Below are 26,654 nucleotides of genomic sequence, written 5' to 3' on the forward strand. Positions count from 1 at the left end.
AAAAAGACTGATATTTTATCTCTCCAAATCTAACTCGCACCCCCCCTCCTCCCATCTCCAGTTTGACCTGACTCCCATTGAGGTGGCCATCGAGGACATGCAGAAGAAGACCAGGGAGTTAGCGGTAGCCACACACAGGGAGCAGCCCGATGCTAAGATGCTCCAGATGCTTCTACAGGGCTCTGTGGGAGCCACCGTCAACCAGGTACCTCCGGCCACCTGTCTTAGGCCCCTAAGAAAGGAGTCCTTTTCCTGCCTCTCGTCTTTTCTCTCCCCGCGTTTGCAGTTGAACATAGAGCTATTGCCGACTTATTGCTGTTACTCAGTTATCGAAAGTTACTCTTCGACTCCACACAACAAACCAAAGACAAAAACAAGTGTGAAAAGCCGACTGAAGTGGTTCGCAGAGTGTATATAGTAGGCAATCGTTTGTATTCTCCTGAATCCTCCTGAATCTAGAGGAAACATCCAGTCTTGTAAGTTAACGTGATGATAAACAGCAGGTGGGAGACATGACACATCAAAGAGTCCGGTTCAACCCTCACATCGTCTGTACAGTACCTCTGCTGATTCATTTAAAACCTTCATTCACAACCTCTCCTTTCATGTCTGTGCTAAACACGGAAACCCTTTGATCTGATGGCTTACAGCTCCCGTCAAATGTTGGCTAAACGCTAGAGTAATGATGTAGTTACCCAGCTTTCTCTTGGATAGTCTAATCTGACAGCAACCCCTGCTTTCACCTGCTGACTGTATACGCAACCTTAATGTTCACGCCGTCCATAAACAAACACAGCCCTGGGCCTAATCAGTAGAGAGGCACGGTTCCCCTCTATGTCCGTCGGTCCGTCTGTCTGTCCAGGCCCTAGCCTAGCACCTCTGCTTAGAATGCTCGTCAGGGCTCGTTTGCTATGCCTGGCGTGACCCGGTGTCACGCGAATGTGCAGTGGTTTCATGATGAATAGAAGTTAGAATAACAAGATCCCGGAGAGGGAAAGAATGTGAGCCAAAATGGCTGCTTGTAGGCAGGGTTCGGGGTGACATTAGCCACACAGCAGGCCAATCAGGGTCTCTCATCTGATCTCTTGGCTGAACATCGTGGCCTTTGGACACATTGGCTGTGTCTCATATGGCACCCCGTTCCTTATGGCCTATGAATATATGAAGCTCTGGTCAAAAGTAGTGTCATTTGGGACACGGGCATTATTAAGCCGTCTGTTAGGAAGTAGTTTCCTCTACTGAAAGCAAGGCATTCATCATCCACACTCACACACACTTTCTTCCTCCCACTCCTCCCTCTCTCCGTCTTCCTCTTTTATACCATCTTCTTCCTCTGTTTTCCTTCTGTCCTTTCCTCCCTCCCTCCCTCCCTCCCTCCCTCCCTCCCTCCCTCCCTCCCTCCCTCCCTCCCTCCCTCCCTCCCTCCCTCCCTCCCTCCCGTCTGTCTGTCTGTGTAGGGACCATTGGAGGTGGCCCAGGTCTTTCTGAATGAGATCCCAGCGGACCCCAAGCTCTTCCGTCACCACAACAAACTGCGCTTGTGTTTCAAAGAGTTCATAATGAGGTGAGAGCCAAACCAAACAGCACAGAGAAACCCATGGCTCGCCAGACAGCCAATGAGAGCTAAGAAACCCTGACTTGCTTTGGCTGCAGTCCGATTCTCTAATCTTTTCCCCAAAGTGTGCACTCGTTATCAGTTCTGGCACGAATACAGTATTTGGTGGAATATACATTTCTGCCGTTAATGGTTTTAGTGGTGTCTTGAAGCACAGACACTCTCTAAAATAGTACTGTCGCATAGTGGAAATAGAAAAGGACACTTAAAATAGTGCTGTCGCACGGTGGAAATTGAAAAGGACACTAAAATAGTGCTGTCGCACGGTGGAAATTGAAAAGGACACTAAAATAGTGCTGTCGCACGGTGGAAATTGAAAAGGACACTAAAATAGTGCTGTCGCACGGTGGAAATTGAAAAGGACACTAAAATAGTGCTGTCGCACGGTGGAAATTGAAAAGGACACTAAAATAGTGCTGTCGCACGGTGGAAATTGAAAAGGACACTAAAATAGTACTGTCGTATGGTGGAAATAGAAAAGGAGACTAAAATAGTACTGTCACATGGTGGAAATAGAAAAGGACACTTTCTCTAAAATAGTACTGTCGCATGGTGGAAATAGAAAAGGACACTTTCTCTAAAATAGTACTGTCACATGGTGGAAATAGAAAAGGACACTTTCTCTAAAATAGTACTGTCGCATGGTGGAAATAGAAAAGGACACTTTCTCTAAAATAGTACTGTCGCATGGTGGAAATAGAAAAGCAAGCGAATGACAGTAAAACCAGCTACTGTATGCACACACAGCATCTCAGTCTTGGTAATGTGTTATTACTGGAATACATTCATAGGTGATACTAAAGGAAGCTAGACAGGTAACTAAAACATGATTTAATACAACACAACAAGGTATTTCATTTCCCGTTGGGCATATGAATAGAAGTTGTTTTCCCTTTAATATCATTCAGCTGCATTTGGTTTTGAATGGAACAGAAAAGTTTTATTGTTGCCTGGGGAGTTAAATTTTATTTAGAATATTTTACAAATAATTTAAACCAACCGTCTAAACGAATGAGGCAGGCGATGTGGTTATTTGGTCCAGGGTGTGTGTCTGTGTGTCCCTGTGTGCAAGTGTGTGTGTGCCTCGCGTGGGATCGTATCGTTTGCCTCCGAAAGGTGGCTTTCATTTTGGAACCCTCATGCCACATTCCAACTGCCTTGATTCCTGCAAGCAGGCTGGCAAATATTTACCGTAATTTCAAAAATGTTTATTTTCTCCCATAATCCATGCAAGCTGGCACGAGCTCCTTTATAGTATCCACTTATCATCCTGCTATTTGCGCTGGAAGGGCGATGGCTGCTAGCTACAGTAGTAGCTACACATCAGCACATTGAAGGTTTTTAAATGCTTTTGTTTTCCCCCGTCTTTCCAGCAGTCCCTATGCATTTACCGTATACTGTTAGATTACATTTTCCGTATTACTTGCACTAAAAGGGAGAGATAAGTGCTACCATGTGGTTTTTTTAAGCATCCTCGTCTTTCCATTTCCCTATGCCTCGTTTGTCTGTCGCCCATTATGCATGTTGTAAGTGTGAATGCAGGCATGACCCTGTTCTCTGAAATGAGGTTCAACCTCAGGCTAGTTTGTTTGGTCATCGGTCACTCTACTCCCTGCCACTCACAGCACAGTACTACAAGACACATTTCTTCCTTGAGCATTCCTGTAGTAAAGAGGCGAGGCTCAGAGAAAGCCCAAATCAAATACAGATGGACACACAGGGGTTGTTTTAATAAGGTGAAAACATTTCTCCATTTCAATGTGAACAGATTTGGGGTCAAACCCATGTCAGTCACATTGTTAGCTCAGGAAATGAACTGGAATCCGTTTATAGAAAATAAGGAAATTAAATGATTTTACTCTGACAAATAATCAGAAAGTCCTCCATAAAGATTACTGACCTGAAATGACTTTTCAGGAGGAGATGAGAGGAGACTATTGAGACACAGCCTACTTTTCAGGAGGAGATGAGAGGAGACTATTGAGACACAGACTACAGTTGGTCTTCCCCCCCCCCCCCCCCCCCCCGTTCCTCTGTAGGTGTGGTGAGGCTGTGGAGAAGAACAAGCACCTGATCACGATGGACCAGAAGGAGTACCAGCAGGAGCTGAAGAAGAACTACAACCGTCTCAGAGAGAACCTGCGGCCCATGCTGGAGCGGAAGATACCCGAGCTCTACAAACCCATCATCAAACCACGCTTGGAGAACAGGTAACTAGTGCTGCGAGGGTTGACTCCTAACCCGCAGTCCCTGCGGTTGTGTCTGTGGGGCGGGCGGGTTTAGGGTCATGAAATATTGTGTGGATGAAGGGCGGGTGGGTAGCGATAAATATATAAGTAAAGATATTAAAAAAAAATCTAAATTGTATAATTCTTGTGCAATTTATATCTATAGGCTATGTTTACATTTTCCTTTAATTATTTTTGGGCTATGCCATTAGGGCATAAACCTAAGCTTTAGGGCCTAACTTTACGCGTGCCAAATAACCTACACATCACTTGCGAAACCACTTTTGGGAACAGGCAGAAAAAGTGAACATTGATCCACTGAGGGAAAAAGGACAACGCGTAAAGCTGCAAAATGGAGAGTTGAAGGGAGGGCCAGAAAGGTAATGTTTGGGAAAGAGTTGTGGTAAAAGAAGATGATAGCAGTGCTGGCTATGTTATGCATTGATTGTGAGCCGCTATACAAATACCACAGTCACAAGACGGGGACTTCAAATAGGTCTAATGCACGTCAAGGGAACTGTAGTCTACTGTTCAGGTGGGTTAAATGGAAACTGGAATCTGTACACTGACTGTAGGTCTATAACCTCTCACATAGAACTCCTGCAGAATTAAGCATTTATTGCAGTAAAATGATACACCAAAAACATTTTGACTTGGGAACAGGAGGGGATAAATAAGATTTCTTTCTTTCAGCATTTTGAGAGAATGCGAATGTGCATTTGGGGACCGTATGTAGAGGTGCCATCATTATCATAAAATCTGATAAGATTTCAGTTCGGCCTGAATGCATATTTTATGTGGCTTGAAATACTATCAGAAACATGTTGGGTCGTCTTCACAGCTTAGTATTTCCTGACAATCAATCAAACTGATGTCATTTGGAGATTTTAAACAGAAAATCTTTCACATTTTTGGGGTTAGTTATTGGATTTTTTCCCAGTCCCTAAAAGTCTTTGCTCCGCGAAAGAAGCGGAGATGACAGAGCACTTTACCGATGTCAACTAGATTGAAGCATTCATTCAATCATTTATGACATTTATTCTGGTGAGCAATGGTTTATTTAGTCTTCAAGGCCATATATAATGACAGAAGAAAAGCTGCATATATCTAATTATAGACTAAGTTGACTAACAAATAGCCTACCAAAATATCAGAAAATACAGTATAAGCAGAAACATAGCTACACTGAACAAAATTATAAATGCAACATGTAAAGTGTTGGTCTCATGTTTCATGAACTGAAATAAAAAATCCCTGAAATTTTCCAAATGCACAAAAAGCTTATTTCGCTGAAATGTTGTGCACAAATGTGTTTACATACCTGTTAGTGAGCATTTTTCATTTGTGAAGATAATCCATTGACCTGACAGGTGTGGCATATCAAGAAGCTGAATAAACAGCATGATCATTACACAGGTGCACCTTGTGCTGGGGACAATAAAAGACCACTTTAAAATGTGCAGTTTTGTCACACAACGCAATGCAACAGATGTCTCAAGTTTGCAATTGGAATGCTTACTGCAGAAATGTCCACCATAGCTGTTGCCAGAAAATTGAATGCCAATGTCTCTACCATAAGCTGCCTTCAACGTCGTTTTAGGGATCAAATTAAATAAACATGCATGGTTCGAAATAAAAATGACTAAAATTACAAACATCTAAGCAGCACATAGATCATGAAGTGTTTCAGCAGGCGAGAAGCCATTGGTTCAAAGTGCCTTCTTCAGCTCCATGAATGCGAGCAGTAGACAGCTCCGTATAAATTACATCCCAAAAATTGAGGATCCATTGACGGATAGAGAGTGAGTGTGGAGGCTTCCGTTGACCTGCAACTAAAACATTGAGCCATATCTGGAAGATCTCTTTACCATAAAGTATCAAGAGTAAGAGGTTTATAAGAAGTTGACATTTTGATACATTTTGGAAACTAGACCCTTTGTTAAACTCAATCTGTAGGATGTAGCATCAAAGCTGACTTCCAAGGTACACCATGAGCCCTAAGGGCAGACCTAAGCCGTAAATAAAAGAAAAATTATAAGGCAGGTAGATTTAAAACTGTCTTTTAAGATCCTGGAATGAACAAAGTCCCTCATACCACTTAAATATCACTTACTACACGAATTCTCTATCCTTCCATTGAGGAAAACTTATTGGTCAACGACCAAGTAAAAGACCCGAGTTGTTGACAATAGGGGAACCCACATGCCATTTACATATACCACCATTTTTCTGCGGTGCGGCAGGTAGTAACCAGCTGTGTTACAATGGGACCAAAACGTAGCTTACATTGTTTGATAGAAATGCCTACAGCACATTTTCTATATTTGCGGGTTAGGATTGGGTGCGAGCCTCACATTTCCACTTTATCAAATATAGTCGGGCAGATGGGTTATTAGCAATTGCGGGCGGGTGTGGGTAAACAGCTACAGGTAACGCATTATCAAAGTGTGCCATGCAGGGTTGAGTCCAGTTGGGACCAAATGTGAGGGGGAAATGTTTGGGTTATGTCCAAAATGCCACCCTATTCCCTATTTAGTGCACTATTTTTGAACAGATACCTGTGGGCCCTGGTCAAAAGTTGTGCGCTACATAAGGACTAGCGTTCCATTTGAAACACCATTGATACCTGAATCTGTTTCATAAGAATGCTTAATTGAATTGAATGTTCATCTTATCAACAGTGCGGTTTGCTTCTGTCTGAATGTGACAGTTGCTGTGTATTATTTTTTTTTAATGTTGCCTATTCCACTATGCAAATGTAATTAAACAGTCACCTCCTCTCCTTCTATGCTGTCCCCTTCAAAGAGATTCCATCAAACGGCTCAGTTTCCGCAGAGCCCCGGAGGAAAACTCCTGAGAAGGACAGATTTATCTATCTGAGAGAATCTCCAGAGGCCGGAGAAGAAAGGATGCTGTAAAAGTAGAAAGAGGTGAAGAGGAGAAGGGATCTAGCAGTCCTCCTTCACCATGGAAGAGCAGTTCCAACATGATTACACAATGGAGGACTTACAATCATGTCTGAATCAACACAACATTGCAATACAATGTCATTGCTTGTTGTTTGTTCTTTTTTTTTACAAGAAGCACAAATACGTGGTGTGAGACCATAATGAGCACATTACGTAGCAGGTAATGTGCAATATTTATCAAATTTGGCATTTACCAGTTTTTTTCATATTGCTAGTTCTCCCGAGTTCTATGATTACTGTGAGTCCTAACGATGCTGCAAACTGCTGTGGGTTTGAGAAAGAAGGGTAAAAGTCTCACATTAAGGTCTTTGCAGGGCCAGGGACTGTATGTGTGTGCCCGTGCACCACAATACAATGGAACATGTTTTCTTTTTGTAAGTGTCCTGATAAGGAATGCATGAAATCTGACTCATACTAAATGACTGACGATAAATCACTCTGTTCTCTGCAAAAGCCCTTCTGGACTTGCACTTGTATGTGTGCAACTCTATAGACTCTCACACTGTAAAAATAGAACTCCCCAGTTAACTCGTAATGCTATATTTTAGAAATACTCAGTGTACAAAACATTAATTTTTAGTTGCACCCCATTTTGCCCTCAGAACATCCTGAGGGCAAAATTCGCCGGGGCATGGCTAGAAGTTGTCGAAAGCCTTTCACAGGGATGCTGGCCCATGTTGACCCCAATGCTTCCCACAGTTGTGTCAATTTGGCTGGATGTCCTTTGGATGGTGGACCGTTCTTGATACACACGGGAAACTGTTGAGCGTGAAAAACCCTGCAGCGTTGCAGTTCTTGGCGCACTGAAACGTGTGTGCCTGGTACCTACTACCATAACCTGTTCAAAGGCATTTAAAAAAATTGTCTTGACCATTCACCCTCTGAATGGCACACATACACAATCGTGTACACTGATTGAAGTGGATTTAACAAGTGACATCCATAAGGGATCATAGCTTTTACCTGGATTGAATTTATCAGTCTATGTCATGGACAGAGTTCCAAGTGTTTTGTACACACTCAGTTTTGGACATATATATATATATATATATATCCAAACAGTCAAATGTTTGGACATGCCAATTCATTCAAGGGTTTTTGTTTATTTTGACTATTTTCTACATTGTAGAATAATAGTGAAGACATCAACACTATGAAATAACACATATGGAATCATGTAGTAACCCAAAAAAGTGTTAAACGAATCAAAATATATTTTAGATTCTTCAAAGTAGCCACCCTGATGACAGCTTTGCACACTTTTGGCATTCTCTCAACCTGCTTCACCTGGAATGCTTTTCCAACAGTTTTGAAGGAGTTCCCACATATACTGAGCACCTGTTGGCTGCTTTTCCTTCACTCTGGGGTCCAACTCATCCCAAACCATCTCAAATGGGTTGAGGTCGGGTGATTGTGGAGGCCAGGTTATCAGTACTCCATCACTCTCCTTCTTGGTCAAATAGCCCTTACAAAGCCTGGCGGTGTGTTGGGTCATTGTTGTCCTGTTGAAAAACAAATGATAGTCCCACTAAGCGCAAAATAGACGGTATGGCGTATCGCTGCAGAATGCTGTGGTAGCCATGTTGGTCAAGTATGAATTCTAATTAAATCGCAGCCAGTGTCATCAGCAAAGCACCATCACACCACCTCCTCCATGCTTCACGTGGGAACCACACATGCGGAGAACATCCGTTCACCTACTTACAAAGACACGGCGGTTGGAACCAAAAATCTCAATTTGGACTCATCAGACCAAAGGATACATTTTCACCGGTCCAATGCCCATTGCTCGTGTTTCTTGGCCCAAGCAAGTCTCTTCTTATTGGTGTCCTTTAGTAGTGGTTTCTTTGCAGCAATTTGACCATGAAGGCCTGATTCACGCAGTCTCCTCTGTGCAATTAATGTTGAGATGCGTCTGTTACTTGAACTCTATGAAGCGTTTATTTGGGCTGCAATTTCTGAGGTGCAGTTAACTCTAATGAACTTATCCTCTGCAACAGAGGTAACTCTGGGTCTTTCTTTCCTTTCTTTTTCTTTCCCACAGGAAAGCCAAGAAACACGAGTAATGGACATTAGACCGGTGAAAATTTGTCCTTTGGTCCTCATGAGAGCCAGTTTCATCATAGCACTTGATGGTTTTTGCAACTGCATTTGAAGAAACTTTCAAAGTTCTTGAAGTGTTCCAGATTGACTGACCTTCATGTCTTAAAGTAATGATGGACTGTCATTTCTATTTGCTTATTTGAGCTGTTCTTGCCATAATATGGTCTTGGTCTTTTACTAAATAGGACTATCTTCTGTATACCACACCTACCTTGTCACAACACAACTGATTGGCTCAAATGCATTAAAAAGGAAATAAATTCTACAATTAACCATTAACAAGGCACACCTGTTAATTGAAATGCATTCCAGGTGACTACCTCATGAAGCTGGTTGAGAGAATTCCAAGAGTGTGCAAAGCTGTCAAGGCAAAGGGTGGCTACTTTGAAGAATCTCAAATCTCAAATATATTTTAATTTAACACTTTTGTTGGTTACTACATGATTCCATATGTTGTATTTCATCGTTTTTGATGTCTTCACTATTATTCTACAATGTAGAAGATAATAAAGAAAAACACCCTGGAATGAGTAGGTGTGTCCAAACTTTTGACTGGTACTATATACAGTTGAAGTCGGAAGTTTACATACACTTAGGTTGGAGTCATTAAAACTTGTTTTTCAACCACTACAAATTTCTTGTAAACAAACTATAGTTTTGGCAAGTCGGTTAGGACAGCTACTTTGTGCATGACACAAGTAATTTTTCCAACAATTGTTTACAGACAGATTATTTCACTTATAATTCACTGTATCACAATTCCAGTGGGTCAGAATTTTACGTACACTAAGTTGACTGTGCCTTTACACAGCTTGGAAAATTCCAGAAAATGATGTCATGGCTTTAGAAACTTCTGATAGACTAATTTATATAATTTGAGTCAATTGGAAGTGTACCTGTGAATGTATTTCAAGACCTACCTTTAAACTCAGTGTCTCTTTGCTTGACATCATGGAAATCAGCCAAGACCTCAGAATAACAATTGTGGACCTCCACAAGTCTGGTTCATCCTTGGGAGCAATTTCCAAATGCCTGAAGGTACCACATTCATCTGTACAAACAATAGTACGCAAGTATAAACACCATTGGGACCACGCAGCCATCATACCGCTCAGGAAGGAGACGTGTTCTGTCTCCCTCAGATGAACGTACTTTGGTGCGAAAAGTGCAAATCAATCCCAGAACAACAGCAAAGGACCTTGTGAAGATGCTGGAGGAAACAGGTACAAAAATATGTATATCCACAGTAAAATGAATCCTATATCGACATAACCTGAAAGGCCGCTCAGCAAGGAAGAAGCCACTGCTCCAAAACCGCCATAAAAATGGCATACTATGGTTTGCAACTGCACATGTGGACCAAGATTGTACTTTTTGGAGAAATGTCCTCTGGTCTGATGAAACCAAAAAAAGAACTATTTGGCCATAATGACCATTGTTATGTTTGGAGGAAAAAGCAAGCCGAAGAATACCATCCCAATCGTGAAGCACGGGGTGGCAGCATCATGTTGTGGGGGTGCTTTGCTGCAGGAGGGACTGATGCACTTCATAAAATAGATGGCATCATGAGGATGGAAAATTATGTGGATATATTGAAGCAACATCTCAAGACATCAGACAGGAAGTTAAAGCTTGGTTGCAAATGGGTCTTCCAAATGGACAATGACCCCAAGGATACTTGCAAAGTTGTGACAAAATGGCTTAAGGAGAACAAAGTCAATAATAGAAAATGAGTGGGCAGAACCGAAAAAGCATGTGCGAGCAAGGAGGCCTACAAACATGACTCAGTTACACTAGCTCTGTCAGGAGGAATGGGCCAAAATTCACCCAACTTATTGTGGGAAGCTTGTGGAAGGCTACCCGAAACGTTTGACCCAAGTTAAACTATTTAAAGGCAATGCTACCAAATACTAATTGAGTGTATGTAAACTTCTGACCCACTGGGAATGTGATGAAAGAAATAAAAGCTGAAATAAGTAATTTTCTCTTATTCTGACATTTCACATTCTTATAATAAAGTGGTGATCCTAACTGACCTAAGATGGGAATTTTTGCTATAATTAAATTGTGAAGGAATTGTGAAAAACTGAGTTTGAATGTATTTGGCGAAGGTGTATGTAAACTTCCGACTTCAACTGTGTGTGTATATGTATGTATGTGTGTGTGTGTGTGTGTATATATATTATATTTTTTGTTAGCCTATTATGTCTATGTAGATACTAACAAAGGTTAATTTATTATGAGTTCACAAATGCGTCAAGGCACATACATCAAAACTGATGCCATCACCAACCAAGCCTAAATGGCAAATCTGTATTTACACAGAGAGACTGAAATGCTATTTAGACGACACATCACAGAATTAAAATACAAATGTTTACAGTTATGATACTTTTATTTTCTTCATGAAAATATATATTTTAGATAATATACAGTATCTTCACTTTAGCTGGCAATAACAATATTGAAACAATGTTGGTTACCATGACTAAATGTGACAAAGCCAATGCACATATCTATAGTTTATTTTTGTTGTTGAAAAAATTATGTATTAGGTGCCAAAATAAAGACATCCTACAATCTATGTTTACTGTACCAACAAGACAGGTTTTCAAGTATTTGCCCAGGCTCTTAATCTTCTGTTTGTTGATGTCATGTTGTAGAACGTCATGTATTCCAATAGAGAAACCCTTTGTTATACTACTGGGAAAACGCAATACTCTGATTTTAAATACTTATGGGCAAAGAGCCATATATTAATATATGGCTCTGTGTATGGGTATTCATTCACATTATATTCTGTGTTCTGTTACAATGTAGCTGCATAATAGTACAGTAAGTGAGCATAGGACATACTGTAGGTAGTGGCCTACCAATAAACACTGGAACCCTTGTTTTTCATTTTGTGGTATTTTTAATCTGTTGTTCATCAGTGCTTTATTGAAAATGTTGGATTTAAATGAATTATAAAACATACATATCAATGCCATGCAATTGTGTAGGCTACATCTTTGCTGTGGTCATCATTGCTCCACTTACCACTACATTATCATTAGACTTAGCGTAGGCCTAGACTAGAGGACTCATGATTTCACAATCCACATTCTTGCAAAATATATACTTTCCTCATTAGCTGAAAATGTTGGAAAAATATCCACCTTCAGTGAAATGGAAGCCTGAATTGGAATTTAGAAGATCCTGAATAGGCCTATAGATTTAACTAGATTCGTATAAGCAACCTCATTTTTATTTTACTAGTGTGCAAGAGCTCCTTTTTATAGTTCCCCCTGGAAGATTACAACAATAGTCTAGGTACAGTAGGTTACTTCAGGAGACATTTTAAACATGACTAGGTTTACTTTCGTATCATAGAACGCATCATATAATCCACATTTCCGTTGTATAACCTATCCGTTTTTAATTATAATTCACTATAAAAAAAATATATAAAAGCATTAAACAAATTGAGAAAATATTTTAATACACGGAAAATATACCACTGGACAGAGTATTTTCCGCGTGATAAACAGGCAACGTTCCCGGGCGCGCATTTTCCCCACCCTGATGTATATTTTCCGTTTATACTTTAGCATGTGTTACTTTGATTTTATTTTACTATTTAAGTGTTTTGTAGGTTATTAAGTGGTTATTATCAGGTTATATTAAGTTGCACTGCGATTGAACTACATTTTATTTTTTTTAATACATACGCCTACATACTGTATATTTTCACCCGTCTACTTATCGTCGCCTGAATATGACGGCATAAACCCTTGCCATGGACACGCTCGTGCTGTCTGTGCCGGGAACTGGATGCAGCCACTCCAACCAGGTTAGTGCCTACGACAGTCCACAAAACAGAGCATTACTGTTTTCGTATTCGCTATAAGATCTTGTGTATTGAATGCACAGGTCTGTCTCCTTTAACAGAAAACACTGTTAGGAAATGACCCCCCTTTCGTTTTAAAACCATGCACATGTGGCTGAGGCTCCAGTAAGTTTTCTGCCATCAGATGATTTATTTGAGAGACGACCTGCCACCTCCCCTCTCTCACCACTAACGAAAGTAGATTAATATAATATATCAATATGTAGAAGCAAGTAAGAGTTTAGCCTACAGTCTTAAATGAAGCAAAATGCCGCAATGATGGAACTACCTTCAAGTTGACATACATGTCAATGTGACATTTATCATGATGTAAAAGTACCAACTATTCACTGTGCATGAGTGGCAACCCAAAGTGTGTGGGTGAAGTATTAATTATTGTAGGCTACCTACTCATCACATAAGGTTTTCTTACGACTGTTGTGAAACGATATAGAGAGCAATAGTAATGGTTTGTTGGACAAAGCCTATGGGAAAATGAATTGAATTTTTGGTTAAACGCCATAAATATGGTCTGTGGTAAACAAAGACTTAAGAGATCTTGTAAGTTTTGTTCTATGAAATAATCTTCAGCTGCCAACATCACTTTTTGTGAAGCATTTATGTAATAAAAAAACACAACGCACATAAAGGCTTTCCTAATTCACAAAGGTCATGTTAACTGACTGATATTATCTCATAGTACAAAACATATAAGATCTCTTAAGCCTGTGTTTACCACAGACCATATTTTCGGCGTTTCGGGTCGGCCGGTAGACTAGTGGTTAGAGCGTTGGGCCAGTAACCGAAAGGTTGCTAGATCGAATCCCCGAGCTGAGGAGGTAAAAATCTGTCTTTCTGCCCCTGAACAAGGCAGTTAACCCACTGTTCCTAGGCCGTCATTGTAAATAAGAATTTGTTCTTAACTGACTTGCCTAGATAAATGACGGTTTAAAAAAAATATGAACCTGTGTTAACCTCAGACCTTATGTTCAGCGTTTATTCCAAAAGCCTTTTCTTTCCCCATTAATTTTGTCCGTAGGAATGGCTGAATGAAGAGATAAATAATTTCCGGCAAGCTCTATTTCTTCTGGTATTTATTTTCTTTGTTCTGTAGGCTAGATGTCTTTACAGGAATGAGTTAAACTGCTGATGTGTAGCCGGTAGTCAATCCTGTCAGAAGGATCATTAATGTGGATTACCAGGGCCAGTTTCGGCATGATCACTGATTTATAAACTTGGCTGCCTTTGAGTGTAGCCCACTACTACAGAGTGGTACATGTCTCCACAAGTCTCACAAGTTACCATTTTTACATTACATCCCCTCAATGAAGCGGGTATTCAATCTGTCACTGCCACCACCTGTCACTGAAACTTTCACTAGCCCGGTTACTGATAAAGAACGATATTCCATAATATTGTATAGTAGCAAATGTGGGGGGTAGACCAAGTGGGACTCAGAAGGTGACCTGCAACCTTGCACCTTCCAGCTTATCAGATAACACCTAGCCAATCTAACCTAAGCATATGAAGATCAGACACCCATACGTTTGCACTGAGGATGGTGCTTACCAGCTACAGTACAGTGTCTTCAGAAAGTATTCACACCCCTTGACATTTCCACATTTTGTTGTGTTACAGCCTGAATTATAAATAGATTACACTCTGTTTGCAATAAGGCACTAAAGTTTTACTGCATACAAAGCATTATTTTGGGGCAAATCCAACACAACACATCACTGACTACCACTCTTCATATTTTCAAGCATGGTGGTGGCTGCATCATGTTATGGGTATGCTTGTCATCTGCAAGGACTTGGGAGTTTTGTTTAGGATAAAAAGAAAAGGAGCTAAGCGCAGGCTAAATCTTAGAGGAAAACCTGGTTCAGTCTACTTTCCACCAGACACTTGGAGAAGAATCCACCTTTCAGCAGGACAATAACCTAAAATAAAAAAAGGCAAATATTGTACAATCCAAGTTTGCAAAGCCCTTCGAGACTTATCCAGAAAGACTCACAGCTGTAATTGCTGCCAAAGGTTATTCTAACATGCATTGACTCGGGGGGGTTGAATATTTATCTTATCAATATATATATATATGTTTATTTTCCATGAACAAACATTTTATAAAAACATTACAGAGTATTTTGTGTAGATTGTTGACAATTTGTATTTTATTTTAATCCCGCTTTGTAAAACAACAAAACGTGGAAATAGTCAAGGGGTGTGAATACTTTCTGAAGGCACTGTATGTCTCTGTGTCACTGTGTTTTTATTCCCCTACTTCCTCTCGGGGAGAGACGTTTGAAGAATTCACACTGTACAGTTTAATTGCATCTTTGGCCTGCCAATCCTCCATAACCCTGGGGCTGGAGCAGGGGAAATGGAAATGCTAGCTAAGGGTTGTAACGGCAAAGTGGCTGGCTGGTTCTCATAGGGGACCTTCAGTTTACTGTAAAACAGTTTGCCTTTTGGAGCTTGGACCTGTAGGCCTGCGGATCCATTTCCCCCCAAAATAAATATGTATACAGTATATATATTAAAACATTTTTGGCTGGGGGACTCAGTTGGGGTCTCAACTTAATGTTGAGATGTAGTGTACACAAGGTGCAATTTCGAGATGTGGATGATCTTGTTATGTTAGTCACTGACAGTCACTCAATTAGCCCATGTCAGCAATTGTTTGTGATTGGTCTTGTATGTTTGTCAGGCCTATATAGTGCCTTCATAAACTATTCAGACATTGACTTTTTCCACATTTAGTTACGTTACAGCCTTATTCTAAAATAGATTAAATAAATACAAATCCTCAGCAATCTACACACAACACCCCATAATGACAAAGCGAAAACAGGTTTTTAGACGTTATTGGGGAAAAAAACTGTTAAGCCAAATTTCTTCAGCCTTCTGAGGTTGAAGAGGCACTGTTGCGCCTTCTTCACCACACTGTCTGTGTGGGTGGACCATTTCAGTTTGTCAGTGATGTGTACGCCGAGCTTTCCACCTTCTCCACTGCGGTCCCATCGATGTGGATAGGGGGGTGCTCCCTCTGCGGTTTCCTGAAATCCATGATCATCTCCTTAGTTTTGTTGATGTTGAGTGAGAGGTTATTTTCCTGGCACCACACTCCCAGAGCCCTCACCTCCTCCCTGTAGGCTGTCTCATCGTTGTTGGTAATCAAGCCTATGACTGTTTTGTCATCTGCAAACTTGATGATTGAGTTGGAGGCGTGCTTGGTCACGCAGTCATGGGTGATTTGGGAGTACAAAAGGGGGCTGAGCACGCACCCTAGTGGGGCCCCAGGGTTGAGGATCAGCGAAGAGGTGTTGTTTCCTACCTTTATCACCTGGGGGCAACTTGTCAGAAAGTCCAGGACCCAGTTGCACAGGGCAGGGTTCAGACCCAAGGCCTCAAGCTTGATGATGAGCTTGGAGAGTACTATGGTGTTGAATGCTGAGCTATAGTCAATGAACAGCATTCTTACATAGGTATGCCTCTTATCCAGATGGGACAGGTCACTGTGCAGTGTGGTGGCGATTGCATCGTCTGTGGGTTTAGGGTGGCAGGTTAGGTGGAGGTGATATGATCCTTGACTAGTCTCTCAAAGCACTTCATGATGACAGAGGTGAGTGCTACAGGGCGATAGTAATTTAGTTCAATTACCTTTGCTTTCTTAGGTACAGGGACAATGGTGGCCATCTTGAAGCATATGGGGACAACAGACTGGGAAAGGGAGAGATTGAATATATCTGTGAACACGCCAGCCAGCCAGTCTGCACATGCTCTGAGGATGCGGCTAGGAATACCATCTGGGCCGGCAGCTGTGCGATGGTTAACACGCTTAAATGTCTTACACACGTCGGCCACAGAGGAGAGCCCGCAGTCCTTGATAGCGGGCCGCGTCGGTAGCTCTGTATTATCCTCAAAGCGAGCAAAGAGGGTGTTTAGCCTGTCCGGAAGCAAGACGTTGTCCGCGACATGGCTGGTTTTCCTTTTATAATCCGTGATTGTCTGTAAACCTTGCCACATACGTCTCGTGTCTGAGCTGTTGAACTGGGACTCAACTTTGTCCCTATACCGCCATTTAGCCTGCTTGATTGCTTTGCAGAGGGAATAACTACACTGTTTGTATTCTTCCATATTCCTAGTCTTCTTGCCCTGGATAAATGCGGTGTTTCGCACTTTCAGTTTTGCGTGAATGCTCTCATCTATCCACGGTTTCTGGATGGGGTGGGTTTTAATAGGCACAGTGGGTACAACATCTCCTATGCACTTCCTGATAAACTCATTCACCATATCGGTATATGTGTCGATATTATTTTCTGAAGCTACTCTGAACATATCCCAGTCCGCATGATCAAAACAATCTTGAAGCGTGGATTCCGATTGGTCAGACCAGCGTTGAATAGTCCTTACCACTGGTGCTTCCTGTTTGAGTTTCTGCCTTTAGGTAGGAGGAGCTAGATGGAATTGTGGTCCGATTTGCCGAATGGAGGTCGGGGGAGGGCCTTATATGCATTCTGGAAGGGAGTATAGCAATGGTCAAGCGTTTTAGCAGCGCGAGTACAACAATCAATATGTTGATAGAATTTCGGGAGCCTTTATCTCAAATTTACTTTGTTAAAATCCCCAGCTACAATAAATGCAGCCTCAGGATATGTGGTTTCCAGTTTGCAAAAAGTCCAGTGAAGTTCTTTGAGGGCCGTCGTGGTATCCTCTGTGGCTATTGTTGACGAAAATTATCTTGGGAGATAGTACGATCGACATTTGATTGTGAGATATTCTAGGTCGGGTGAACAGAAGGACTTTAGTTCCTGTATGTTATCACAGATACGCCATAAGTCATTAATCATAAAACATATACCTCCAACCTTCTGCTTCCGGAGAGATGTTTGTTCCTGTCGGCGCGATGTACTGAGAACCCAACTGGCTTTACAGAGTCAGACAGTATATTTCGATAGAGCCATGTTTCCGTGAAGCAGAGTATGTTACAATCCCTGGTGTCTCTCTGAAAAGCAACTCTCGCCTTGAGCTCATCAATTTTATTATCCAGAGATTTTGCATTAGCGAGTAAAATACTCGGGAGTAGTGGGGGGTGTGCACGCTTCCTAAGTCGGACCAGAAGACCTCTTGAGTAACTCTCCTTCGCCGGTGTTGTTTTGGGTCAGCCTCTGGAATAAGTTCAATTGCCCTGGGGAAAGCAAACTAAGGATCCACTCCAGGGAAGTGGTAATCCTGGTCGTGATGCTGGAAGTTCTGGTGAGTTACCGACGCTGTAATATCCAATACTTCTTCCCGGCTGAATGTAATGACACAAAACAATTCCTGAGCTAATAACGTAAAAAATAGTACATAAACAAACAAAATACTGCAGAGTTGTATAAGAGCTAGTCGTGATGTTGCCATCTTCGTCGGCGCAATCATCATATCATGTCAGTGGCCTCCATCATTCTTAAATTAAAGAAGTTTGGAACCACCAAGACTCTCCCTACAGCTGGATGCCCGGCCAAACTGAGCAATCGGTGGAGAAGGGCCTTGATCAGGGAGGTGAACAAGAACCCGATTGTCCCTCTGACAGAGGTCTAGAGTTCCTCTGTGGAGATGGAAGAACCTTCCAGAAGGACAACCATCTCTGCAGCACACACCAGTCAGGCCTTTATGGTAGAGTGGCCAGATGGAAGCCACTCCTCAGTTAAAGGCACATGACAGCCCGCTTGGAGTTATCCAAAAGGCATCTAAAGACTCTCAGACCATGAGAAACATGAATCTCTGGTCTGATGGAACCAATATTGGACTCTATTGGCCTGAATGCCAAGCGTCACGTCTGGAGGAAACCTGGCACCAACCCTACGGTGAAGCATGGTGGTGGCAGCATCATGCTGTGGGGATGTTTTTCAGTGGCAGGGACTGTGAGACTAGTCAGGATCGAGGGAAAGATGAATGGAGCAAAGTACAGAGAGATCCTTGATGGAAACTTGCTCAGGACCTCTGCAGAGAAGAATGAGGTGTGCCAAGCTTGTAGCTTCATACCCAAGAAGACTTAATGCTGTAATCTCTGCCAAAGGTGCTTCAACAAAGTACTGAGTAAAGGGTCTGAATACTTATGTAAATGTGATATTTCAGTTATTTATTTTTTATAAATTTGCAAAAATGTATAAAAACTGTTTTTGCTTTGTAGTTATGGGGTATAGTGTGTAGATTGATGAGGGAAATGAACAATTTAATCAATTTTAGAATAAGGCTGTAACATAGCAAGATGTGGAAAAAGTCAAAGGGTCTGAATAGTTTCCAAAGCCACTGTATGTTGACCACCTTACCTGGCTGATAAGGTTGATACAGTGCCTTGCGAAAGTATTCGGCCCCCTTGAACTTTTCGACCTTTTGCCACATTTCAGGTTTCAAACATAAAGATATAATACTGTAATTTTTTGTGAAGAATCAACAACAAGTGGGACACAATTATGAAGTGGAAGGAAATTTATTGGATATTTCAAACTTTTTTAACAAATAAAAAACTGAAAAATTGGCCGTGCAACATTATTCAACCCCTTTACTTTCAGTGCAGCAAACTCTCTCCAGAAGTTCAGTGAGGATCTCTGAATGATCCAATGTTGACCTAAATGACTAATGATGATAAATAGAATCCACCTGTGTGTAATCAAGTCTCCGTATAAATGCACCTGCTCTGTGATAGTCTCAGAGGTCCGTTTAAAGCGCAGAGAGCATCATGAAGAACAAGGAACACACCAGGCAGGTCCGAGATACTGTTGTGGAGAAGTTTAAAGCCGGATTTGGATACAACAAGATTTCCCAAGCTTTAAACATCCCAAGGAGCACTGTGCAAGTGATAATATTGAAATGGAAGGAGTATCAGACCACTGCAAATCTACGAAGACCCGGCCGTCCCTCTAAACTTTCAGCTCATACAAGGAGAAGACTGATCAGAGATGCAGCCAAGAGGCCCATGATCACTCTGGATGAACTGCAGAGATCTACAGCTGAGGTGGGAGACTCTGTCCATAGGACAACGATCAGTCGTATACTGCACAAATCTGGCCTTTATGGAAGAGTGGCAAGAAGAAAGCCATTTCTTAAAGATATCCATAAAAAGTGTCGTTTAAAGTTTGCCACTAGCCACCTGGGAGACACACCAAACATGTGGAAGAAGGTGCTCTGGTCAGATGAAACCAAAATCGAACTTTTTGGCAACAATGCAAAACGTTATGTTTGGCGTAAAAGCAACACAGCTCATCACCCTGAACACACCATCCCCACTGTCAAACATGGTGGTGGCAGCATCATGGTTTGGGCCTGCTTTTCTTCAGCAGGGGCAGGGAAGATGGTTAAAATTGATGGGAAGATGGATGGAGCCAAATACAGGACCATTCTGGAAGAAAACCTGATGGAGTCTGCAAAAGACCTGAGACTGGGACGGAGATTTGTCTTCCAACAAGACAATGATCCAAAACATAAAGCAAAATCTACAATGGAATGGTTCACAAATAAACATATCCAGGTGTTAGAATGGCCAAGTCAAAGTCCAGACCTGAATCCAATCGAGAATCTGTGGAAAGAACTGAAAACTGCTGTTCACAAACACTCTCCATCCAACCTCACTGAGCTCGAGCTGTTTTGCAAGGAGGAATGGGCAAAAATGTCAGTCTCTCGATGTGCAAAACTGATAGAGACATACCCCAAGCGACTTACAGCTGTAATCGCAGCAAAAGGTGGCGCTACAAAGTATTAACTTAAGGGGGCTGAATAATTTTGCACGCCCAATTTTTCAGTTTTTTATTTGTTAAAAAAGTTTGAAATATCCCATAAATTTCGTTCCACTTCATGATTGTGTCCCACTTGTTGTTGGTTCTTCACAAAAAAATACAGTTTTATATCTTTATGTTTGAAGCCTGAAATGTGGCAAAAGGTCAAAAAGTTCAAGGGGGCCGAATACTTTCGCAAGGCACTGTATGTACTGTATACTGTACATATTGATTGGTCGATCTATCAGTTGATTGATTGATTGACATTGTGTTTTCCTCTAGAATTAAATAGATGACCTCTGATGAGAAATGGATGGTGATGGTGATGTGGACCCAGGCAGGGACGACTTGCCCCTCAGAGCCAACACCAACCACATCCTGGTCAGACACTATGTCTTGGACCTGGACATACACCTCCAAACTAAGATTATCACTGGTACTGTGGTGCTCTTCCTGGAGCCATGCCAAGTGGCTGGAGATGGGAATGGGGCTGGGGAAGGCGCCCCAACCCCACCCCAACCATCCCAAACTGATGACTCCTGGGAGGATGAGAGCCACAGAGACTTTACCTTAGTTCTGGACTGCTGTGACCTCACTGTGTCAAAAGTAGAGGAGTTGGACGTGACCTCTGTGTCGGATATGCAGGGTCTCCTAAAGGAGGTCAAGGGTGAGGGGTCAGGGGTTGAACCACAACCAGACAGCCAATCAGCTGTGCTCATTCAGAGGCTGATCTCCCTACCCTCCACCCAATGGAAAAAGCAACACCACCTGTACTTCCAGTGCAGTCATGCCCCTGCTTCTGAGGGTGGGGGACCCCTCATCTTCCACACTGACCGCTGGAGCCTGCAGGTGAGGAAGAGGGGGGTTCGGACCCTCCAGGAGTTCCCCCGAGCCCTGAGGGTCTGCTACGAGACCAAGCCGGAGGGAGGCTCTGTCAGGTGGACTAAAGATCAGGACAACAGGTGGGACATCAATATCTACTGTATGCTTCATGCTCAGACTGATAACATATAGGATAGAAGTTGTTTCCATCTGTCTACTCTCAGGGTGAAACAAACTATACAGTAGATAAACCAAGTCTGCATGTCCCATGAACAGTACGATGAAGGAAGTTGTTTACCATTTACTCCTCCAGGTCATGTGTTTACACCGCCGGCTCCCCCATCAACAACCGAGCCCTCTTCCCCTGTCAGGAGCCTCCTGTCGCCATGTCGACGTGGCAGGCCCAGGTACGAGCCCCTAGGGAGTGTGTGGTTCTACTGAGTGGAGAGAACCATGCCCAGCCCACTTACCTGCACCACACAGGTACTACACTCCTGATCAGTGTACAGCGGATAAGTGCAAACTGTTACAGTTCACCAGTCCACTCACCCACTCTTTGTCTCTCTCTCCCTCCTCCGTCTAGGTCTCTCTAGCTGGGACTACTATGTCACTATGCCTATGCCTGCCTCCACTTTTACCTTGGCAGTGGGTTGCTGGCGCCAGGCCACAGCACAACTTTCCACAGCACAGCTTACCCTTCCTGTGCAGGGTACAAGGGCTGGGGCCTCCCATACGCATGCTGGCAGGTATGATTTATTTCCCGTAAGACCCCTCCTCTCCCCCTTGTCTTCCCCCCTTCGTGGTTTCCCTCCAACCCAGCCGTACCAGGCGGTAGAACCAGGTCTTCCCCAGCAGAGCTTTCCCCTGCCCTGAAGAGTTCACCACAGGCTGAGGGTTTGAGGGCTCCACCACCATGCTGGCAGCTCTGTCATTCTTCCTGGAATACCACCCTTTCTACCTCCTCTCATGGTTTCCCTCCAACCCAGCCATACCCAGCCGTTAACCCCAGAGCTTCTCCTGCTACAAGGAGGGCCTTTTATCCTCCGTGAACGGCTAGAGAGGAAACTTGGACCAGATTTGGGTTTTGCAGTTCTAATACTAAGATGGAGTTACTGTAACTGAATGGAAGTCAAATTAAATGTAATGTTTGGGTTTTCTCTGGCTTTCCTGTGTGATGCAATGTTCTATATTTCCATCCCTCTCGTTTCTAAGCCTGTAGTCAAAATAGCAAAAATACAAGCCTAAATCTTTTTTCCTTCTCCCCATAACACAGCTTGGACCTGAATCCATTCACTAACATGGACCATCCCGTCATCACCAGCCCACAGTCTACATTAGTTTACTCAGGCCTGAAGGATGAGAAGCACTCTGAGAGCGACTGCTCAGGTCTGGGTGATGACAACTTCACCTGTTGCCATGCTGATTACCCCTGTCCATTCACCGACCCATCCGCCTGGAGCCAAGAGGTGGTCCCTCACCGGATGTTTGCTCCGCCCTCTCTGCTGCAGAAGGCCCAGGTCCAAATCCTCCCCCTTCTGCCTGGCTGCCTGGCTGCAGCCCACGCTACCCTGGGGGTCCATCCCTTCCCCCGCCTCGACGTACTCATCGTCCCAGCAGGCTTCTCTAGTCTGGGCATGGCCAGGTAAGACTGGAGGGAGGACTGGAGGAAGGGATATGTATCGAGGAATAGATCATTTCACCACTCATGCACGCCTGTTTTGTTACTTTCTGCTGTTTTATCTGCATCTGCAACTCGTTGACATGACTACTTTGCATTCGTAAACATGAACACTCGTAAAGCACCAGTGGCAGCCATGTTCCCCTCATGTTCTTTACTTCATGTGTCTATATCCTTAATGGAAATATACAGATTCCACGTTTGCAATAAAGCTGAATAGCAGACAACCCCAGGAACCCCAGTCCAACTCCCCAACCCTTGGTCGACCCTCCAGGTGAAAGAGCCTGCTAGCCCCCATCCACCTACTCAGCAGAGTGTTAGCTCAGACAGCCAGTCAATAGGGCTCTGTGTGTGTTCATGTTGTGTTGTTGACCTGTCTCCAGGTACACTGGTCTGTTTGTGTCGGGCTGTTTAGTCTGCGGAGTGTAGGTCTGATGTGGAGAGGAAACCCACGGGTTGGCACACTGCTTTACCCCATCAACAGTCGTCCGTCCGTCCCCCCGGTATATCTCACTATGCTGTTGACCTCTCTCTCTTTCTCTCTCTTCTGCACAGCCGTCTTTCCTATTTTCCTCCAGTTCTCTTCTCGTCCTCCTATATTAAGGCCTTGGGGGTTAACCACCACTCTGTTGATGTTTTGACTGCCCTGAAGCAGTCAAATTGTTTTTGACTGCCCTGTTGGACAGCTACTGTAGCAGTTCACTTCCTCCATGCATTCAGTCTTTCACATCCCATTTTACTCATCCTTATACACTAGCTAAGCTACATCTCTCTCTGTGTGGGCTAGACAGGGTTTTGTGTTGCAGTTTTGATGAATGGTTCTTGGTTTTACTGAGAAGGCGGTAGCTCTACTGAATTCATAATATTTGTATTGCCAAGTACAGTAGATTCATTTGCAACAACATTTTGGTCCAATAACCTTTCTTAGACTGCATGCTCTTAGTTTTACTAATAGTCTACAAGCAGTCTGAGAGGCAGTGGATGTTTCGAAATGTGATGTCAAATTATTTTCCTGTCATTTAATGAGGAGATATGCTAGGTACACATACATGCAGTCCCCATTGAATGTTCTGTTGTTTAGATTTGGGGGAAATCAAGTTATGTTTTTCTATGCAAAATAATTTGAGCACTTTTTGTGTGTGTGTTTTTATGGGAGTGAAATCCAGCCAATGTCATTTAGATTAAGTTTGACTGAAGTTAAAATGGGAGGTTTGGGCCAAATAAAAGCTCAAAATGTCTGCTCTTTTTACCATACTCTTGATACAATAAATAAATGTGTCTTTTGGGTGGCCAGTGGACAGTGGCCCAGTGTGTGTAGGCTGCCAGTGCCAACACCCTCTCTCTCTCTGCACCAGAACTCTGTCTGTAGTCTTCCACAGGAAATGAGGTCAGAACTGAATGTACTCCACAGGTTATGATGTCATTGGGAGGGGGATCAGAAAAATTGTAAAGGACAAAAGGTTTCCAGAGGGTCAACAACTCTGAGCCCAGAGCTCCAACTCACATATTTCAAGTGGCAAGAAAAATTATGTGAACCCTTTAGAATTACCTGGAATTCTATATAAATTGGTCATGAAATTTGATCTGATCTTCATCTAAGTCACAAGAATAGACAAACACAGTCTGCTTAAACTAATAACACACAAACAATTATACGTTTTTATGTCTTTATTGAACACACCGTGTAAACATTCACAGTGCAGGGTGGAAAAAGTATGTGAACCCTTGGATTTAATAACTGGTTGACCCTCCTTTGGCAGCAATAACCTCAACCTTTCTGTAGTTGCCGATCAGACCTGCACAACGGTCAGGAGGAATATTGGACCATTCCTCTTTACAAAACTGTTTCAGTTCAGCAATATTCTTGGGATGTCTGGTGTGAACCACTCTCTCGAGGTCATGCCACAGCATCTCAATCGGGTTGAGGTCAGTACTCTAACTGGGCCACTCCAGAAGGCGTATTTTCTTCTGTTGAAGCCATTCTGTTGTTGGTTTACTTCTGTGTTTTGGGTCATTGTCCTGTTGCATCACCAAACTTCTGTTGAGCTTCAATTGGCAGACAGGTAGCCTTACATTCTCCTACAAAATGTTTTGATAAACTTGGGAATTCATTTTTCCTTCGATGATAGCAAGCTGTCCAGGCCCTGAGGCAGCAAAGCAGCACCAAACCATGATGCTCCCTCCACCATACTTTACAGTTGGGATGAGGTTTTGATGTTGATGTCTCTGCCTTTTTTTTTCTACACACATAGAGTTGTGTGTTCCTTCTAAACAACTCAACTGTAGTTTCATCTGTCCACAGAACATTTTGCCAGTAGCGCTGTGGAACATCCAGGTGCTCTTTTGCAAACTTCAGATGTGCAGCAATGTTTTTTTTGGACAGCGGTGGCTTCTTCCGTGGTGACCTCCCATGAACACCATTCTTGTTTAGTGTTTTACGTATCGTAGACTCGTCAAACAGAGATGTTAGCATTTTCCAGATATTTTTGTAAGTCTTTAGCTGACACTCTAGGATTCTACTTAACCTCATTTAGCATTCTGCGCTGTGCTCTTAGTCATCTTTGCAGGACGGCCACTCCTAGGGAGAGTAGCAACAGTGCTGAACTTTCTCCATTTATAGACAATTTGTCTTACCGTGGACTGATGAACATCAAGGCTTTCAGAGATACTTTTGTAACCCTTTCCAGCATTATGCAAGTCAACAATTCTTAATCTTAGGTCTTCTGAGATCTCTTTTGTTTGAGGCATGGTCCTCATCAGGCAATGCTTCTTATGAATAGCAAACTCAAATGTTGTGAATGTTTTTTATAGGGCAGGGCAGCTCTAACCAACATCTCCAATCTCGTTTCAATGATTGTACTCCAGGTTAGCTGACTCCTGACTGATTTATGCAATATAGACATCATATTTATAAGGTGCTAACACCTTAAGGCTGCTTTATTCTTTGCATTGCGAGGTTTGAGGATAGCTTCTTGCCCTGGTTTGCCCTGGCTGTTTAAACTTGAGCTACGTAGGTGTAGATGACAAAAAAGAGACTTAGAGGATTCAATAAGCCCAAGAGACTCCTGCCATGCCTGCCCCCCAGTGCCCCCTTTTTCTTTGCGTGGGTCACAACCCAGCCCCCCCTCCTCATCTCTTTGCGTGTGGTACACTCCTGCAGGCCTCCAGACTTAACCGCAAGGCTGCGCCACATGCAGGAAGGAGGGGGAGGTCGACAAAACATGGACCAGAGATGGAGATTGGGAGATGGGGGTGGGAAAGAAGGCGATGGGAGGTCTTGAGCCAGACCTAACCACAAGACTGCCCACATGGAGGATGGAGGGAGGTTAACAAAACATGGAGATGGAGGAGGAGAAAGGGGTGGGAGGAGGAGAGTTTAAGGAGGGGTTTTAGCCATGGATCCCCCAGGATGTGGGAGAGGATGTGTGGATTATTCCCAGCAACAAAAGCCATTAGTCCCTGGAAGGACTTCAGAGGCTGCAGCTCTTTAATCTGCAGATTGGGAAGTATGTGGGCCTGAGTCCTTGGGGCCAGGCCAACCGCTGCTTTTCTAGTATGCCCCTGTATAAAGAACAACAGGGGTGGCTGAGGAGAGTAGGGGGAGGCAAGCAGGG

General features: G+C 43.0%; 2 protein-coding genes across 7 annotated transcripts in view; both read left to right on the top strand.

Annotated features, from left to right (window-relative positions):
- Window positions 1-11,816, top strand: part of dock8 (dedicator of cytokinesis 8) — a 91,481-nt gene extending 79,665 nt beyond the window's left edge. For both annotated transcript variants that reach the window (XM_045707154.2, XM_045707155.2), the window contains exons 44-47: window positions 62-205; window positions 1,458-1,564; window positions 3,655-3,825; window positions 6,649-11,816. In XM_045707154.2, coding sequence (XP_045563110.1) covers window positions 62-205; window positions 1,458-1,564; window positions 3,655-3,825; window positions 6,649-6,700 — 474 coding nt within the window. In that variant the 3' untranslated portion in view covers window positions 6,701-11,816. The remainder of the gene's footprint in view (window positions 1-61; window positions 206-1,457; window positions 1,565-3,654; window positions 3,826-6,648) is intronic.
- Window positions 11,817-12,395: 579 nt separating this feature from the next.
- aopep (aminopeptidase O (putative)) overlaps window positions 12,396-26,654 on the top strand; it is a 115,603-nt gene continuing 101,344 nt past the window's right edge. The window contains exons 1-5 of one of the 5 annotated variants that reach the window (XM_082968474.1): window positions 12,396-12,747; window positions 20,823-21,502; window positions 21,676-21,845; window positions 21,946-22,108; window positions 22,636-23,004. In XM_082968474.1, the coding sequence (XP_082824600.1) occupies window positions 20,850-21,502; window positions 21,676-21,845; window positions 21,946-22,108; window positions 22,636-23,004 (1,355 nt within the window). In that variant the 5' untranslated portion in view covers window positions 12,396-12,747; window positions 20,823-20,849. The remainder of the gene's footprint in view (window positions 12,748-20,822; window positions 21,503-21,675; window positions 21,846-21,945; window positions 22,109-22,635; window positions 23,005-26,654) is intronic. The other 4 variants (XM_014171051.3, XR_001323913.3, XM_014171050.3 and 1 more) reach the window with 4 other exon arrangements.

The sequence above is a fragment of the Salmo salar genome, chromosome 24, assembly GCF_965601325.2.
Source record: "Salmo salar chromosome 24, fSalSal1, whole genome shotgun sequence".
Lineage (NCBI taxonomy): Eukaryota > Metazoa > Chordata > Actinopteri > Salmoniformes > Salmonidae > Salmo > Salmo salar.